The 19,380-nt window shown below is 52.6% G+C and overlaps 4 protein-coding genes across 4 annotated transcripts; 3 read left to right on the forward strand and 1 right to left on the reverse strand.

Annotated features, from left to right (window-relative positions):
* Positions 1–1,721: 1,721 nt before the first annotated feature.
* On the forward strand, positions 1,722–2,342 carry UCRPA7_5520 (putative small nuclear ribonucleo protein; the record flags this gene model as incomplete). Its single annotated transcript, XM_007918067.1, has 1 exon — positions 1,722–2,342. One exon carries the CDS (start codon positions 1,722–1,724, stop codon positions 2,340–2,342), a length of 621 nt encoding a protein of 206 aa, XP_007916258.1.
* Positions 2,343–11,918: 9,576 nt separating this feature from the next.
* Positions 11,919–12,725, forward strand: UCRPA7_5521 (hypothetical protein; the record flags this gene model as incomplete). The annotated part of the gene is made up of 1 exon (XM_007918068.1): positions 11,919–12,725. One exon carries the CDS (start codon positions 11,919–11,921, stop codon positions 12,723–12,725), a length of 807 nt encoding a protein of 268 aa, XP_007916259.1.
* A 1,164-nt stretch (positions 12,726–13,889) lies between these two features.
* UCRPA7_5522 (putative histidinol-phosphatase protein) lies at positions 13,890–14,919 on the reverse strand (the record flags this gene model as incomplete). Its single annotated transcript, XM_007918069.1, has 2 exons — positions 13,890–14,687; positions 14,758–14,919. 2 exons carry the CDS (start codon positions 14,917–14,919, stop codon positions 13,890–13,892), a joined length of 960 nt encoding a protein of 319 aa, XP_007916260.1.
* An 863-nt stretch (positions 14,920–15,782) lies between these two features.
* On the forward strand, positions 15,783–16,697 carry UCRPA7_5523 (putative acetamidase formamidase protein; the record flags this gene model as incomplete). Its single annotated transcript, XM_007918070.1, has 1 exon — positions 15,783–16,697. The coding sequence occupies one exon, from the start codon at positions 15,783–15,785 to the stop codon at positions 16,695–16,697; it is 915 nt and encodes a 304-aa protein (XP_007916261.1).
* Between the last annotated feature and the right edge of the window lie 2,683 nt (positions 16,698–19,380).

A 19,380-nucleotide genomic window follows, 5' to 3' on the forward strand; every position in this document is an offset into this window, starting at 1 on the left:
CACGACAGAGCTGCTTGCCGTATCGATGAAGAATGTCCATAGCACCGGGTCGTCCGATACACAGACATCTGTTCTTCAAATACTGGCGACAGAACTCATCGTGACTGCCTCCTTAGACCCTGCTGGTAACATTCGACGCGGTGCATCTGCGGCGTTGCAGGAGCTCATTGGCAGGCACCCTGATACTGTAGAGAAGGGAATCTGGGTAGTTCAGACGGTCGATTATCATGCTGTCGCGCTGAGGTCAAGGGCAATTCTTGAAGTTGCCGTCAATGCAACGAAACTAGCGAGTCGGTACGGAGAGGCAATGCTTGAGGCATTACTTGGATGGCGAGGCATTGGTGATTCAGATGCTGCAGCTCGAAGAGTTGCAGGTGCTTCTTTCGGTGCGGTCACCGCAGAATTGGCGCGTCAGGAATCTTCAGATTCACTGAAAGTCCTGATGGCTTCCGTGAGGAGGGTCCTCGAACACATCAAGGAGCTTCAAGTGCGACAGGTTGATGAGCGCCACGGCTTATTGCTCAGCTTTGCCGCTGTACTTGATCATCTTCCTGACTTGCTTTTCCCAAGTATGCCGGAAAATAGAGCCGTTGTCGGGTTGACTAATCACATTATCGATGGTCTAAACGACAACTTGCGAGTTTGCAAAGAGGCTACCTTCCGCCGACCTGAACTGATAACAGAAGCCGCGAGCCGTCTTGTTGTCTCGTCTTTCCCAGCACTTCAGGCGGCTCTTCAGTGTGTTGATGCTGAAGAATCTGACCACTTCCATGGTCGACTGTTATCTGGGTCGACTTTGATTGAGGATACGAACCTATGGAGTTTCCATAGTATTGTCTCCAGCCTGGACGACGTTGAGACCAGACCGGAAGGCCTGGAGACAACAATACAACTCTTGAAAGATAATTTAGATGGATGGCTAAACCGCCCTGAGCCGGAGTCGACAGATGCTGCCTCAAAAGCGGCGGTAATTCTGCTGTTATTCGCAGATATTGAGAATCGTCAAAAGATTGTTGAACAGTGGGCCGCGATAGTTCAATACCGTCCAACATCTCGGGTCGGTACTGGCAGTGGCTACTTCTTTGCCTTGACAATGGCTTATCCTGTTGTCGCTTCGTCCGGTCGTTGGGCTCGGACTGGCAACGAACTCATATGTAGTTCAATTCAGGAGCGATGGGCTCATGATAACACTATCGAGACGAGAGTGGCGATACTCCAAGGGTTGACACAGGGTGATATCCTTCGATATAATACGGACAACTTCCTAGATGTGATTACTGAGGGTCTAGACGACTACACTATTAATGCAAGAGGCGATGTCGGGTCGCACGTTCGATCGCAGGCCCTCAAGGCGACGAAGCGCTTGTGGAATTCTCTCGGACAGGGCGCGTTTGAAGGCAATACTGAACCTCACACGAAGCTCGTCTCAGGTCTGCTTCATAGAGTATTACGTTTGGCTGCAGAAAAGCTCGATCGAGTAAGAATTGAGGCTCAAGCAACGCTTGCCTTAACGTTGCAGACAAGGTGAGTCTCTCCGTAATAGGAAACACTTGACTCTCCTGAGATAAACGAAAGCTGACCGCAAATATAGCTACTCAGAGAAATTTCTACAATCTACGTTTTCATCGAGAGGTTATTTTCACTTCTTGCTCAGCCTTCTAACTAAAGATTGGCTCCATCCCAATATTTCATCAGCAGCCAAGTCCGATCCCGAGGGCTGGATGGACGAGCTCATGGCAGGATTTGTCACATCCGCCGACACCGGAAACGAGGATTTGGTGATAGCAAGCCGGGCAGCACTCAGCGAGTATTGCGAAAAGTCCCAGGAGAACCTCGACCGCGTCTGTGCGGCCCTCGTACGCAACCTCAACAACCGGCAAGGGCAAGACCGCGTAGTTGTGCCGACGTTGGAGATCATTGCTTTCATGTTCTACGTTGGCGCCTTCCGGCGTTGCACCGAGATTGACTACAAGAACCTGTGTCTATTGGTTCAGAAATCTGGCTACAAGACCGGAAACGTCCGGAAGCTCGAGGCGTGCATCAAGGTCTACGGCGGAATCACCGGCATTGCCATTCACTCGGACCGAACCCCATTGAGAACGGCCACACTCGAGGAGCGGAGAGCGCAAGGGATCACGGAGGCACGAAAGAGGCTCGGTGCTCTGATGATGCACCCCTGGCCTCGGGTGAGAAGTCTTGTGATAGATGAGCTCTGGGGACTCGTGTCTGCCGAGGATGGCGACGCGGCAGAGCGGCTGAAAGGCGTGGACTGGGGTAAAGCTGAAAAGGGGCCCATCAAAGCGCTTGTTGAGGAGCTCACGCCTCCATCTGCTACTGCGTAAAGTGCCGTTGCATGTATGTATGTACGTAAGACCCCTATTGAATTATACTCTGGGTAGAGGCCAAGTTTGGGCAACCCTGTCATGCACGCTTCTCCCGGTTTATTACAGCGTTGACTACCTGAGGTATGTGACATGCCAGTGTTACTTACCCATTAGAACATGACACACCGTCACTTGACGAGTTGTGCATTGCTGTCATTTTTTCGCAATGTCTCGGCCGACCAAGGCGATGGCCTATCAGCTTTCCAGGACAGGTTTCCGGAAGGTGGAGGCTCTTTTGATTACGCAGGGTCTATCAATTTCGCACACGAAAGTTTCGTCACCAACAGCAGTTCCCGAATTAGCTCCAGCGCCTCCTCTTTCAGATCACACAGCACACAGCACACATTTTGTCTGGAGCACAGGGGCGTGGGCTCGGAAAGGGGCGGCACTGCAATTGGCTCAGGACCGAGGGCACAAGACCAGAAACGCAAATTGAACTGCACCGAAGCGAAAAATCCCTCCGAACGATTCCCACTCGCACAACTAGGCAATCATGGGGGACCTGCTGGAGGGCTTGAGATCAACAAGAATAGGCGCTGGAGCAAAGAGACAAACAGTGGATCACAGCGTGGGCTAGGTAGACTAACGGGCAGTTTGACTGAAAACGTTAGGTGCAAGAGTTGGGGCACATGGCAAGCCTGTCTGAGCCATTCACGTCGGTCCTGTCAAGAGTTGTCAGAGGTCAGAGGGGCTGGAGAAAAAGTGAAGAGGAATTGTGGAAATTGGCACTTTCTGCACTCTACCTCACCTAACCTCTTTACACCGCCGGCGCCAGTCCTGTCTAGACAAATCTGCGACAGCAGAGACGGTTAGGCGGCTCCACCCGGATCTAGGAAGTGTCTTCCCCGTTGGCCTACAGGCCCCGGCCCATTCTGCATGAATGATTGCGTCTTGTCAGGGTCCCAGGCGAGCCGCGGGTGGTGATTGGGCGGGCTGGTTGGTGGGAAATGTTGGAAGAGAGCCAGCCAGAATCTCGACAAGAGGCTTCAGGAATCAGTTGAGCGAAGGGGACTCCACCGCAAGCCCACTCCTCTCTCCCCCTTTGAGCATCGCCAGCGCGGGCGGCGTTGCATGCATTTTGCATTGTGCGCAGGCGGTGCGAGAAAAGAAGATCTCCAGCGGCGATCGATCACCTCACCCCCATGAGACGCCGACGGTCGTCCGGCCCCCCTCGCCCTCGTTCTGTCAGGTTACTCTGTGAGTCCGTGTGTAAGCATCATGAACGAGAATTATGACGATAGAGTCAAGAGAGGGGGGTTCGTGCTGTTCGAGAGTTGATAGGATGCAGAGAGCAGAGTGCATGCAATGTAACAGCTGAGGAGAGGCGTCTGCCTGCCTTCCAGCTCAGGTTTGATTAGCGGCAGTTGAAGAGAGTTCGACCACTGCAAGTCAGAAGCGTTTAGCCCATCGCGAGAAGCAGGGCTCTTCGTTGCAAGCACGAGAGCCGGCGGGCGGCCGTCGCGCCTCTTTCAGGCAGTTGGCGTATTGGCGGGCGGCCCCTCTTTCTCTTCCCATCCTCCTCATCCACTCCCACGTGTAAAGCCTGTCTTCCCTGACCACACACAGCCGGGGTCCGCGAGGAGGTAGCCTCCAGCCACCGGCCTCAACCGGCCAGCGTCCTGCGTACACTAAACTAAAAGCTGCAGACCGTTTCGTTGCCGTATCAGCCAGAGGGGGAGGAACAGAGAGTGCAACTTGCGAAAGCGAGATCCAATACCGTACATACATAGTACAGCGAACTCCGACTCGCATGCATGCTGCCACAGTGGACGGCTTCTCTACTCCTCTGATCAGCAAAGAGCTAACCTAGGCAGCGTCGTCTATGCAGAATGCTGAGACCAAAGCATCATCGGCTGTCTGTCCCGAGCAGATTGAAGCAAAGGTGCCTGATGGCCAGCCACACTGTTGTGTTCACCTTGCATAGATAGATAGCTAGTTGTCTCGCATCTCCGCCGGCTCAACGCAGGGAACGGTGTAGTTAGCTCAAAGTTTCGACTTTGTCAACAGACAAAACTCTATTCACTTGATATTCCATCGACCACTACTTTAGTGTTGTTGTGTTATTGAACGGTTGTTGCGCTACAGGCGGTTCGAGCGCCATAGGGGTTATAGACATATTGTCACTACCCGGGCGAAGGCCGCCATAGCTCACTAAGGCGTTAGGGACACCTGTTTAGGGATTCGAGGCAATTGAGTTGCCAGCTAAAGACTTGATCGTGATGTTGCTCCATGCTCGCATCTTCCCGTCTCATCAAAGGGCCGGTGTGCCTGGATATAAAGTACACTGCAGCCCAACGTCCTCACTGAAGGCTTGCTGTTCCCGGCTCACATGTCTCGTCTACGGATTGCCGAGCAGCCACGTCTCCTCAAGAGGCACGCGGGAAGGGTCGTCATGAAGCTAAAATTGCGCACAACGGAAGGGAACCAGCCTTTTAGACTTCGCCTAGCCGGGAGATTGCGCCTCACGGATATTAAATCGGCAGCCAAAATGCAACCCGTCGTAGCTGAAAACAGCAATCGGTGTGCCCCAGAGTCGTAGACCTATATAGCTATTGCATATTAACCCTCTGACCGTTCACCGTTGCACCATGAGAAACGGGGCGATTGCGCTGGATCATTTGTCCTATTTCGGCACTGGATCTACTGTTGTCGGCAAGCAGCGCCATCAATATCGTCTGTCTTTGAAACAATAGCCAAGAGAGGTTCTCGGAACTCTAGCTCTGTGGGTTTCGGTATATCGGTACTTGGGGGGATGGGAGTCGGGAAAAAAGTCCCTACAACCCTTGGCAGACGCTGTCCACCCGCCGGCGTTAGACTCTGATTCCTCAGGATAGATGCGCTTTGGCTTGTTCAATCAAGCACCTGAAGCCCTGGCGCTTCGCGATGTGTCAAGATCGCCAACTCACTCCGCAGCGCCTGTCCCTGCTGCTTTCATGCGCGCTGCTTGTCTACCGACTCGTCCCCCCATCGCATCTGCTTGGCCTGGTCGTCACCTGATGCAGCAGCAGGCGGAGCCAATTTTAGACATTTTTCTGACAGTTGTGCGTTCGAGGCGGTCACGGCCTGCTACAAGGGCCGTCCTTGCTCAGCTATGCAGTAGAGAATGAGATCTACTGACACTAGATGCCTCAACGATATCACAACGGTTTGCGAAGCAGCTCCGCATTTTCTCTGCTTGACAGTTTATTCGTAATTAATGGTCCAGTACAAATGCCACACTGCATGCAAGACAACTCCACTATTCTCGTAAACTTTGTCTCTTTTCAAAAGGAGGCGGACGCAGCCTGCATCATCTCATCACCAACACGCATCGGAGGCTAGCCGAAACGTTCTTCGATCAGGTCAGGAGGCGCCTTGGTCGTGGGGTGGAGGCTTGACTACTACTGTATGTAGAGAGAATGGGTGTTCTCAACATGATTTCTAGCGTCACTAGGCGCGGCTGTGGCTTCCTCCGGCATGCACGTCGTCCGCATATCCTCCGAGCAGAAGGGTAGGGAAACGGCCCTTCAGCGGCAGGACGTGACCGATGAGATCGGGGATCTGCCCTCTCTCACTGGTCGTGAAACCGCCGGGCAATGCAGGTGCTCGGATCGATATCGCGAGAGGCGTCATCTTGTGCTGAGGCTATATTTCATGTGCCTGGTTCGTGGATCGTCGATGCTGTTGGTTCAAGACATTCAAACGGTGAGCAAATGGAAATCCCGATTACTATCCTGTAAGTGGATGCGTAGTGGTCACCCAGTGCTTCTCAACCTGTGCCCCGTTCTGAATTCGCTCCTGCAGCAATTTGAAAAGCATCCTCCTAATAGTCACGAGGATAGGTTACGGAATGTTGAGGATCCAGAACCTTGCGTCAAATAAAACTCAATTTCAGAGCATTGATCAGAGGGTCTCAAGACCTTGTAGTCTGCGCCGCAAGTGACAGCGCCTCGAAAACAAATCATGTTCGAGATCACCGCAGGACGTCTGTTCCCACGGGAATCCTCCGAGGCCCGTTGCCGCCAGATGCTGGCTGCTTGACCGCTCGAGATACTCACTCTCACATCTGCCGAGTTCGACGAAGACGGCATGTCACGATGCTGATCATCCGTGTGTTGGCATGAAAGTCGTTGAACTGGGTCGGTCCTGGCAAGCATTCTCGAGACGTTGAAAGCTGCCCTCGCTGCCCCATCAAAAAGGTCTGAGATCGCAAGCAAGGGGTGCTACTTTCGCATTGATTCTAGAAGACTCGAAGGCCATTTCGAAGCAATGCAACCTGGAACAGGTTGGCTGGTCTCCCCACTCACACACACACACACACACAAGAGATAGGAGGTGAGATACGCCCGTAGGACATACCCTCCGTTAGCGATTGTGCAATTCATTCGAATCCGGGGTCGTAGAGAGTGCAAGTGTTAAGATCAGCTTCGGAGATCTGCTAGTTGAGACAAATAATCCCCCACTCTGAAGGGTTTGCCCCTGTTAGTCAGAGCAGCATACTTTACAACCCGCGTATTTCGGAGATGCACGCTCGCAATGGTCACCAACGGTGAGAGACGCATTGCATTCCGATTCTTTCCCAGGCCAGGCAGTGTTTTGTTCTTGGGTTGCTCTTCATCTCGTTTCACCTCAAGTCATCCTTCTCGAAAGAGTCGCAATGCTTGAGACGTTTGCCTTCCTGTGGTTACATTGCCGATGGAGCGTGCTGCATTGCTGACTTTGGCCTTGTCTTAACGGCTATAACGCCCGCAAGGAGTTCCGTGGGAGAGCCGACTGTGCCCAATGAAGTGTCTGGGAGGATTCTCCTCGCCCAACTCCGCATTGCTGCTGGGGTGTGTTACCGACAGTGCCCGCGCTGCTCCCTGCCCAGCTGGTAAGGTGACCTTGGCGACGGGTCAAGGTTGCAGAGTTGTCAAGAGAGGGAAAACAAATCGCAATACAGGAGGAGCCATAATCAATGCAATTCTAAGATCTCAACGTTTTCACCGTTTCTGAGAATGAAACTTGTTTCAGTTATGTTCGGCGACTTGCATTACCTCAGGTGTTAATGAAGTCAGCTGCAATCAATTTGAACTGATGGCTTTTTGCGGGACAAGGAGCGGGACGGTCCTAGGGGCCGTCTGTCACCTAATTTCTGACTTAGCTTACTTGCATAGACCACCTAGTCAGTAAATATGTGGTGGTTGACCGTTTCTGCCCCCGGCTCTGACTTCTCGCACGATTTGGGTTGATGTGAGACAGGCAGATGTGCTTCGATGCATGTCTTCGATGTATGTCTCGTCTCTCTCTCCTGAGCTGGCCAGGCATCGTGCGTGCAGGAGGGCATGACCACCCTCTTTCTCCCGCAGACAAACCGCAAAAGCGTTTCGTCCTACTGGCCTGCAGGTAAGAGGAGGTGACGGTACATTGCGCTGCGGTCTGAGGATCGCCTGTGTGTTCCTTGCTTTGCTGTGCGAGTCGGGGTCACGAGGCGAAGAGCAGATTGATGACTACAGCATGTCCACGTATCAACTCGCGAAGATCCCTCCTCTCTAGCCCCCATGCGCAGCTCCTGTTCGGCATAAAGGTGACGATGTCGAAGTAGGGAGTAGCCCAATCTGCTACCATACAACTCACACACCTCCAGTTTCGCCCTGCTAGATCTCATCTCAAATAGCCAAAGTACCATGCAGCTCCGTGGGCTAGGGGTTGGAGCTAAGGGGTCGGGCACTATTACTATGGTAGGCATTTGTCCTCCATGCCATATACGCATTCTCCTGCTCATTCTCACTCAGCAGACGGGCAGAAATTAGAGATCTGATGAGAGACTGGACCGACGCTATCTTTCGTGCTATGCCTTACCACACAGTAACGTAGCGAAGTGAAGTGAACCTTACGCATCCCTCGCTCCTTGCCAAGTTGCTATAGGTCACTGGGTCCTTGCTGGTGAGCGGCACAGAAACTGCTCCCCGTGTCCCTGCAAAGCTTACGGACGTTGGTTGGCAAGAGAAGAGGGGGCATGGTACTCTGGCCTTGCTTGGCACTTTCGACTTCCACCTTTTGTGAGAAGTCGCGGGCATATGTGCACCTCTTTTCGAGACACTTCACGCATTGAAAAGGACAAAAAGTAAATGCACGGTACGCTCTGGCGCGTATGTGTTAGTCGGATGGATGCAGCCGACAAATGGACGGTCGGGAAAAGAGGGGAGACGACGGCAGACAGAACTGCACAGGGTAGAACAGGGCAGCACAGGACAGGGCTGGACAGAGGGCCACACGAACTCGACCCCTGTCGTCGCGACGCTGACATTCAACACACCTCACACTCGCAGCCTGTTTTGCCCGCCTGTAGTCCGACGGCTGTTTTGTTCTATTTCGTGTCCCCGTGAAGTGGTGTTCTCTGAGCTGAGTTGGCGAGCGAATTGAATCTCAAGGCACGGTTTCCATGTGATAGCGATTGGCTATTTCCATCAGCATTGTGAAAGCGATGAAGTGACTGGTTGAGCTGGAACAGCCGCCCACATTCACTTACTGACAGTTACCCTAATTGGGGTCTCTGACCAGTTTTGAGCACCTATATCAGCTCTGTTAAAGCTTCTTCTGGCACAGGATGCTTCTCTCAAAGTAGGTAACTTGCCCGACAAGACCCGACTTGTGATGCACCGTAATGATGACGTTGTTGGAGACGGTCATCGAGGTTTGTTCCGGTACACCTGACTGAGAGACAGCTTTACTGCAGGTTAAGACAACTGTAATGGCACAGTCCCTGCTCCTCTTGCATGCCCTATCTTCACTCTCTGTAGCCCATTGCAGCTAAGTCAAATGCTTGAGTGGCTATGTGGAGCGAACAGACACGAGGGCGAAATATGCACCAAACAAAACTTTGCCTACAATAATTTGCCTACAATAACTGACCATGGCCTGTGGATATTCTAGAGCCAAGTCTTGGTTTCCCCAGGCTCTCCATTCACGTTAGAGGCCTGGCATGCGCTTTACCTCAATCGAGGAGAAGATGTGCATCTGCTTGTCCTCGTGTTCTACTCTGTAGGTGCTTTGCAAGGCGAGGAGGTAATGCGATGCCATGCGATGCGTTGGCAATCCTGATCTAGGCCTTCCTTCTCTCCACCTCCATCTCATAGTGAATCAATGGACTATTCACAGCCGAGCAAAAGCACAAAGAGGGTCACACAGGTTATAAACTTATAATATTATATAATAAGGCTCTTCAAATGAGAGGTACTTCATTTCAGCATGGCGATTCCAGCAGCATGCGAAGTATCTTTCCCTCCTCGTCTCTCCGCACACCCACATTAGCTGCCCGTCGCTCATTAGCTGGGCTGTGCCTAGGTGCTACGCTACTCCTGCCGCTACGCTGTTTTTGCTCGGCGCTGCCGTTTCCTCGTTGCCGATCTGACAGGCGCCATATGATCCATAATAACCCCCTCTCTTTTCGTCCCTTTGCCAAGGCCTGGATTGCTTTTTGTCGTCAGGTTACGCACTGCACGCTGTTAGTGCTCCCCTAGCCTCTACGATCTCCATCTCGCTATCGGCATCGCTATTTATTTAAATCTTGACCTATCTACTCTACTCTGAGCACACTAAACAATGGAGCGAGGTGAGGGTGCACATGGGCACTGCATGACATGACATAGTTTGGCAGTCTGCCAGAGAGATGGAGGTAGCGTAAAATGAAAGCAAGCAGGCCAGGTACAATTCCAGGGATGGCCAAGGGACCAGCCAGTATGCATCAAGGGGAAACGGCAAGAGAGGAAAACGAGCAAGAAACGGAGGAAAGGAAGGAAACGGCGGCACTCGCTCGTGAAGAATAGACATTTTGGGTAAGTGTGCTGTCCTGTGGCTGCTACTACCTTGTTACGGTACGGTGCGGTGCGGTGCGATGCAATGCAGCAGCAGCATTGGCAAGGAAGTAAGCGACATAAGAGCAAAAGGCAGAGAGGGACAGGTAGGTAGGTACGGCACACGAGGTACTTTGTGCGCACTTTCATTAGAAGCGGTACGGGGACTACCTTAACTTAGCTCGCCGATCAAACCACGAAACCACCGTCTGGCCCGGGACCCCTGCTCTTGCCTGCCTTATTATTCCTCGCTGATTGAACGAGAAAGAGCGACTGACTACTGTCCGGCCCCAGCCTAACGTTAGCCCACTTTCCCCGTTCTCCCCGTCGCCTGTCTGTCTGTCTGTCTACTCTACCTCTCAGTCTCCTCAACTCTATTCGCGCACTTACTCGCTCTCGACATTTCACGCTGCTGCTCCTCCTCGACTCAACGCAACCACCAACCCAAATTGATTCAACCTAACCCAAAGTGACGGGCAGCTCCTCACCCTCTCTATCCCTCCTCTCTACCTCTTGTTCTCCCTCTTCACTTTCGCTAGGGACTTTGTACTCGCCCACCTCGCCTGTTACCCACCCGTGACAATCACCACCCTGTAGTCCACCTACCTACGCCCTCGCATCCCACGCAACAGCGGCCGGGGGGGCTTGTCGTCTACCCTTATTGCCCATTTACGCACCATTGCTGTTCCGACGCTGCTTCCTGATCCCTGCCAGTCCTGTTGTACGGTCCGTACCCTTCCTTGCGTACCGTGCCGTCGTACTTCTGTGCCCTGTTCTCTTCTCTCACGTACCTACCGACCTACTTCACGGCTCTCTTCTCTTCCTCCACCAACTACTGCGTTCTTCCTCAACACACACGACATCTCACGACAATCCATCTGGCTATCCGACGGACGCTGAAGAGCCTCCCGGCTGCGTTCTCGATTGACGGCGTCTGCGGCGATTGATAGTCGTCGCCATTATCGGCTTCTAGCAATTGATCCTGCGGCAAAGATACGTCTACCATGTTTGGTCGTGTCTAATTATCCGCCTCGAAACACCATCCATCCAATCCACACGCTCCTCGTCCCCCTTGGTCCGACGTGATCCCCGCCTTGCTATCCAGCATCGGGATTCTGCTTGACGACACTCATCTACACCTCATCTGCACGGCTCGTTAGGTCGATCCTCGCCTAACGACCGTGAACCCGTCACAATTTCCTTCAAGACGGCCGCTCGACGGTCACCCAGAGTTGCATCCCCCGGCGGAGACGAAGAAGAACTCGCTATGGATGCCCTTAGAAACCTCATCGGTAATTGCCCGGACTGGGTGAAACGATTGGACGACCTCAACGGACAGATCGAACAACGCCAGGTGGAATTGGCTCGGTGTGCCGAACCTCACCCGAACAGCTCAGCCCGGTCCGTCAAATCTCTTCGGAATAAAGGCTCTACAGAGTCACTCAAACCCAAGGATGAGCCCGCGGCACATCCCACTTCACCACCACCAGAGTCTGCCTCAACACCGGCTCTGCTGCTGCAGCCACCAGAGAATGGTACTGCTCACGATGGACTTCCCGCAAGTCCGACCGATGCGTCACAAACACCATCGGCATTGCAGCGGCAGGCTCATCAAGTAGCTGCCCTCGCACAGTCAAGGGCACGTGCTGTTGTCCGGAAACATAAGACTGAATCCATGATCTCGGCCGAGGGCGCTATGCCCAAGTACCGCTCGCGGACTATGATCATTGTATACTATGATAGCTACGTGCAAATCTTCTTTGAGGAGCTTGTCAAATTCGTCTCGGCTTCGCGAAACATGATGCGTAAAGCTAAGATGGCTGCCAAGGTCGCACAGATCAAGCGCATGGCCGAGCTGGAAATGCCGGATGATGAGGAGGAGGAAGAGGAGGCCAACGGCTCAACTGTTATCGCTGCTGCATTGAAGCCTGACGGTCCTCTGGAGGCTGGCAAGAAAGATGGTGAATCTGAAGAACTACCCGCGCTTCAGTATGTAAGCACGCGGCAGATGCGAAATGTGTCGAGATCTACGGCTGGACTCTATGCTGCTGGCCGCCCGATGTTCACTCGTGCAGGCATGGCTTCATATGGTGGTCGACATGGCTACGGTGCTGGTGGCATGGTTGACCAGCCGCCCGATGTCTATGATGAGCTAGACAAAGGTCTCGAGTACGTGCAGTCCATGTGCGAGCATGCTGCTCACCAATTTCTCCGAGATGGCGACTGCGGCGAAGAGGTTGAAAATATTAAGAGACGGCTATCGGAAACCAAGGATCTCGCAGACAAGGAAATGAAGCGCGTGCAAAGCGATCCGGAAGCCGCCAAGGCTCTCGAGGAACCACCCAAGACTCGCAGCTTCCGTCCGCAATCGATGAGAAGGGAGATGGGTAGTCCCACGGCAAAAGAAGTCAGCAATGAACTGGAAGTCGATGAAGGCATCGATGACATGGAACAGCCAGAGCTTCCGAAGCTGGTGTACAAGTCCACCAGGTCGATGGGCCGACCCCGAGGACCGGCAGCTAAATGATCCGGCTCGCCCAGAGGATCATTGTGCCACACGACATATCCAGCGGCTGATCAACAAGGCACAAGCTTGCGCTGAAGACCCAAGTAGGGGGCAGCATTTCTTACCTGGAATTGTTGGCCAGTAGGCAAAAGCCGTGTCTGATTATTGGCACATAAATGAGCTGTTGGGCATGATCTTAACTCTAGAGTCATGGTTAGTAGTCATGTACTTGCTGAAGTATTTCGGGTCACACGTGGGAGATTTAGAACACCCAAGGAGAAGGCGGAAAGATAGTTTTGAGAATGACAAAGGACACTAACGAAGGCAAGGATGGTGGTGTTTTGATTAAAATCTCCACCTGGAAGGAGGCTACTGTGGTTTTGAGGTATTGGATTCTTGGGATATTTACGGTTTTCATGCGCGGTATCACCAAGTGGAACCGGCAATCAGCGACACTTACTCGGCCTTGGGCATTTTCTTATCGGCATAGCACTGGAGTAACATCACTCGTCATCATGGATGAAATCTCGCCTTTCTACAAGGCATAACCGTCAATCGCTTCTTAGAGCAGGACGCAACAGAAGGAGGCAAACTCAAAAAGGAGGAAATATTTTCAATCCGGAACGATGCTACGAACGTTGATGATCATAAGGACATTTGGGATAATTTTATATTTTGAGGGAACAGAGCCAACAAAAGAACATTGCTTAGCGAAAAGATTGAAGGAGCTGGCATTCTCTCTTGCTCTTCCGCGCGCACTGGAATCTAGCGCAGAGCAGGTCTTGGACGGAGGCTCTCTACCTATCTACCTATCTCGGGCTCATAGAGCTACTCTATATATTCTCGTTTTAATGGCACGGCTTCTACCTGTAGGAACAATCCATCGATTTAGAAATTGTGTTTTGCCTCTGCCCAGTCAGTACCTTTAACAATGTAAAAAGGGAGCATCCCAACAAAGCATCTGCCTGACTCTATGCTTCAGAGTCAAGTATCTGGGGCCGTAATGAATCCAAGGTGCAATTATTGGATGACCGTGAATTTATTCAAGTCAGCTGTCAGAAAATTGATATGGGCTAGCCTATATTTCTTCTTTTGTTTGGGTATATATCTATACTTGTTCCTCTGTGAATCAATAATCTCGACATGAACATGCTCTCGAAGGCATGGCATGTCTCCCAAGTGATCTCACCTTAATCGTAAGCTTTGTCTAAATGTTTCCAATGTGATGTTCTTCTCCTTTAATTCCGCCTTCGTCTCGCTCTGTGTGCCGGGGTGAGGTGTCCGCTCCAGAGTCCACACCTCTTTTACGCCCAGCGATTCAAGGTAGTCCAGTTGGCGTAGATAGTTGGTCGCCACCTGCGCGATTCCGTGGCTGTCGTCCGAGAAGGTGAACTTCCCGCCCAACCTCAGCCACTCTTCTGCGATCGGACGCGCAGGATACGGCTCCGCCAGGCCCTTGCGCAGCGCGCTGCTGTTGCACTCCAGCCAGCCGCCGTAGCCCGCCACGAAGCACAGGTTCCTGACGACCTTGTCCCAGACACGGCCGCCGCCCTCCTCCTCGGCCCCCTGCTCCCACGCCCTCAGGTCGCGGCCGGGCTCGGCGCTCAGCAGGCGGATGAGGTCAAAGTGGCCGACGACGCGGGGCCGCAGGGCCTGCAGCATGGCGAGCTGCTCGTCGTAGTAGGCGCCGTAGAGCAGCGCCTCGGTGCCGCCGGCCTTCTCCTGCGCCTGGAGGTAGGTGGCGCGGTCAAAGTCGATGGGCACGCCGCGCGTGTGGTGCAGCGAGCCCATGAAGTAGTCGACGGCCGGGTGCGCGGCGAGCGACTGCACCAGCGCCGCGTACGAGGGCCGGATGAACTCGCCCTCGAAGCCGATCAGGATGTGGATCTGCGAGGCGTACTTGGCCTGCAGACGCTGGGCCTCGATGAGGTACGCCTCGTGCCTCTGTGGGAGGACAGCTAGTGAGGCTTCCGGGTCGTCGAGCTGGGTCGTGCGTTAGCCTTGTGTGCTTTGTCAAGTGTAGATATTTAGTAATAAGTCTTAAGTGGCCTACTTCCTCTGGATATAAATCTGCCAGGTCGGTTCGGGGCATGTGTTCTGTCAGTCCAATTGTCTTGTAGCCTATGCTGATGGCATGCTGAATAACTTCCTCCAGTTGGTCTTTTGCGTGGCCGGGGCAAAACTGCCCCGAATGCGAATGCATCGTGAATGCCATCTTGGCAGTCTGAAGTTTGATGCCTGCTGACAAGACGTTCAGGTCAGTCTCAGAGAAGAACGTGATTTGCTCTCTCTGATAAGTGTTGCTCTCACCCTTCTCAGAAGTGATATCGAGCACTAGAGTAAGCTTGACCGATTATCTATAAAAGTTTTGGATCATGTGCTCTGTTCATCCGAGGTTGTTGGGCTGATAACATGAATCTCTCAATATCAAGTTTTCGGGATTGCAGATTGTACCTTGCATGCGGAAGCCTATCGGTGTGGGCGGAGAACTTTTCTAGCGGATGTCCTACAGCAAATGGAGCACTCACAACCCATCACGTTGCTGCTCAAGCACCCTAAAGAGTTCAGCCTCCGGCTTTCCACATGCTACGGCGCTGTATCTAAAACTTTAGCCCGCCGAAAAACACGGCGATGGCTCTGATAACCGGCGTCCGCGGACGTCTTTGGGGCCCGGAACGGTCATCTTTACGGTGCGATCATTTTCAATTCCAAAGATAGGTATGACACTTATTTCAGGACTGTAATAAGATGGCCTGGGATATTGCCGATGATTCCAAGAGGATTCCAAATCAACGTCCTCTCTTTCCCATCGCACAGATGCGGGAGATAAGGAATCCTCACCAGAGCCTAATGCGGGGGATAATTGATACCAAAGATATATGGAGGTCATCCCCGCTCCAGATAGATAGATAGATAGCATCAAGACCTTTGAGCAACGTCACATAGCGGTCAGTGTACAAATCATCTTGCTGTATAAACAGTGAATCTAGGCCACTTGAATATTGAGCAATGGCGCATTCATTCCACGTCAGATCAGACCAGGCACACTTAAAATGGTCCAGAGATATCCCCCCAGTCATGACGGTCCCTTCCGGCACCGAGATCTCTTTCGACCTCAAGTGTGGCGGCAATAATCAGATACGACCCGATAACGAGGCTACTGCGTTATCCACTTTCGACTTCACTCTCGCCGACCCGGCCTTCGGACCGGTATACGTGGACGGCGCAGAACCCGGCGATGTGCTCAAGATCGATATCCTGGATCTGACTCCCGCCGACTACGGCTGGTCTGCCATACTCTCAGGCTTCGGCCTGCTCGCTGATGAGTTCCCCGAGCAACATGTCAAGATCTGGGATCTGTCAGAATCCGCACTTTTGACCACCGCGAGCGGTCTGCGCCGCGCCGTCTTCAAGCCGGGCATCTCCGTCCCGGTACGGCCATTCCTTGGCGTAATAGGCATCGCCCCTGCCGAGCCCGGCGAGTTTAGCACAATTCCACCGTATGCAGCGTCAGGGGGGAACATGGATACAAGATATCTCGGCATCGGAACCACGCTGTACATGCCCATCCAGGTGGCCGGGGCTCTGTTCAGTTGCGGCGACGGACATGCGGCGCAGGGGGACGGCGAAGTATGTGGCACGGCGATCGAGACGCCCATGAAGGCACGGTTGCGGCTGACTGTCGAGAAGAAGGCGGACCGACCAAAGGGCTGGGTCATGAGCAGTCCGCACTATGTGACGGGGCCGAGGGTAGGCGAGGCCGAAGAGGATCAGGGGACCTATGCGGCGCTGGGTATTCATGCTGACCCAAGAGAGGCGGCGAGGATGGCGCTTCGGGGCTTGATCGATTGGCTTGAGGTCGAGAAGGGACTGACGAGGCCCGAGGGCTACATGCTTGCGTCGGTGTCGGCAAGTCTCAAGATGACTGAGGTCGTGGATATGCCGAATTACGCAGTGGCTTGCTCGATTCCCCTGAGCACGTTTGTGGAGTGATCGTTATTGCAATGTCAGAGGCTCGCACCCCCTTTCGTATAGTAACGAGCCAACTCATGATCGCTTCTCCTCTGTCTTAGTAGACTGAGCTGGCGAGCTCTGTTATGTTAGTCCTCAACATATTCTGATATTCTGGATCCAGTTCAAGAGATGACCACAGGTTCCTATGGTCGTCGCTCAACAGCCTTGTTGCCTCATGATCTCAGGGGGGCGGGCCATGTGTGATGACACAACTGCCACTGGTCGACAGACCATATCAAACAATAAGTATGGTTTTTAGAAATGATATATTTGAGGGTTTCAATGGCTGGTTCACCCCTTGGTAGTTGTTTTCTCTCAGTTATTCCTTAGTAGTCATCGAGCTTGCGGAGGATTCGTGAGGGCCTCTACAATCTGACGACGTTTTCGAACGTTCCTGTATCAGACTTCGTGCTGTAAGCCGATATTACTTGAACTGCTTAACATTGTCGGCTTATCAATAAGAGATTAAGAAGAAGAGGTTCTAAACAACGTAGTATACCAGGTGATGTTCTAGTCGCTTGATAGCACGATGCAATCAGATTCTGGCATCGTGAAGATGAAATGTAAGACGCCGTGCCATCTCTTCAATGCACTCCATGGACGAATAGTGTGACTTTGCTTTTCTGCCCAGCTATCGCTATCTTGTTTGCCATGGAAGGATGCTTGTGGATTGGAAATCGTCCTGCGGCTGAGATAGAGCATTTCCCTTTTCTAACTCGAACAACTAATCCATGAGATATGTCCATTCGACTGTTGATACTCGAATTTAACTGGTCTTTGGCTAGCATCTTTCACTTCGACACGATTCTGGGTGATGCAGATGGATGTAGCAGCCTCTAAACAAATCTGGGTCTCTTCTTAAAACGTGTCGATGATTTCTCAGATACGGGGTGGTGTCAGATGAATGTCGCGAGTTCTTTTAGACGGTCTCCTCAAATGTATTGCACTTCGCAAGAAGATATTATAGGCGACAGCTACAGCGGAAGGCATGTCTTTTAAGTATTCTAGCTATTTGACATCCACAGATATCCAGCTGACGTACCCAGGCGGCTGCTATTCTAACATTGCAAGTCATGGCCCGCATCTTATCAAATTCAAACACAATCGCGTCTAGCAAGGGGCTTTAGCCAGTTCAATTTGACCAGCCGCAGTGTGTGAGGCTGAAAAGGGGGAGGCTCAACTGTTAATATACTTCAGACACAAGTTAGGAAAAGGCTAGAATGCTTAACCAGACTGCTATCGAAGTTTACCAACATCAAGTGTTCGTTTTAGGCATCTTCACAGCCCAAGACGTCTTGGTGCTAGGCGAGTAGATAATATACAGCCGAATTGAGGCCGGACGGGCAACGAAACACCACGAAGACATCATCAACAGCCTCTTACAGCCTGTTGAGCAACGTCACAGGCTGAATGAAAGCGGACATGACAGAGACCAGCGAAAAGCTCCACCACAGCCTCGAACATCATGTGATGCAGACCAAGTCGAGGCCTTCCAGAAGATGCAATGAGCGTTGCACAGCATCCTCGAGGAGATCTCTGGTCCCCCTATCCTATTCCCCCTCGTCCTCTCTGACTTCGTCATCTGCAGCAGAACTTCCAGAAGATCGTGCATTGCCGTGTCGTCTCAGAAATGCTTCTTCATCTCAACTCATCTCGCATCTGCACTCCATGGACACTGCATTGCCGTTGCTGCCATCCCCCATCCGAGCGAGTCCCGAACCAGCAACTTCTCGCATGGGGTGCAAGGACACCCCTACTTTCGTGCAGCTGGCTTTCCGTGCGGGTCGAGGTCTCGCCATTGTGCCATCGTCTCATCCACGTGAATGAGCTGCGCGGGACCTGTAGAGATCCCCACTGCTTCTGCAGCGGTAGGACGATGAGCAGAGAAAAGTGAAAGGAAGACGGGACAGCATTGGGCAGTGGCGAGTGATGTGGGGACGGCTTCTCGAGGCATTGGACGGCAGGGGCTTCCACGTACATGAGATGATGTCTGAGATGCTTCGAGAACACGGCAGAGAGTTGTATCCAAGGCGGTGCAGCATGAAAAGGATAGACACCTGGTCCCTGTCTCAACTCTGTTGGAGGGCGAATCATGTGCCTCACGCGTCCAGATCAGGCCTCAGATGCGAATGCGTCGTGATAAGTGCGAAGGGCTATCCAACGGTTCGGTATCTCCGCGATCCAAAACACGGATCCGATCTTGGAAAGGCCGCTTCATCTTCCCTGTAACAGTGAAGACCCTTCGTCCGATTTAGCAGCCGCCAATCCAAAACCGACGGAGGCTTGTATGGCTGGTGTGACCCCCATATGGACCGGAGACACTCGTCTTCTGTCACCTCGTGTGGCTTGCCTCTAGGCATCCTTTGCAAGTGATGACCAACCTGCTCTCTGTTTGCTCTCGAGAAAGACGAAACATGGATGACAAAATTTGGCTTCAGAAAGACGGGAAGTCTGCGCAAAACAGGACGAATGAGGCGACAGGATTGCATGATATCCGAAGAAAATAAGCTACACATATGCAAGCTAACGGCGTGGACGTCGTACATCAGACTGAGTCCGCAGGCGCTTTGTCTGCAGTCAACTCCACTCCCCGCATCAACATCTGCAGTGCACGAGCTTTAACTTCATCAAAGCGCCACTGGAGCCAATCAAGCTTATCTAT

The sequence above is a fragment of the Phaeoacremonium minimum genome (assembly GCF_000392275.1).
Source record: "Phaeoacremonium minimum UCRPA7 unplaced genomic scaffold PA7_03_scaffold_415, whole genome shotgun sequence".
NCBI lineage: Eukaryota > Fungi > Ascomycota > Sordariomycetes > Togniniales > Togniniaceae > Phaeoacremonium > Phaeoacremonium minimum.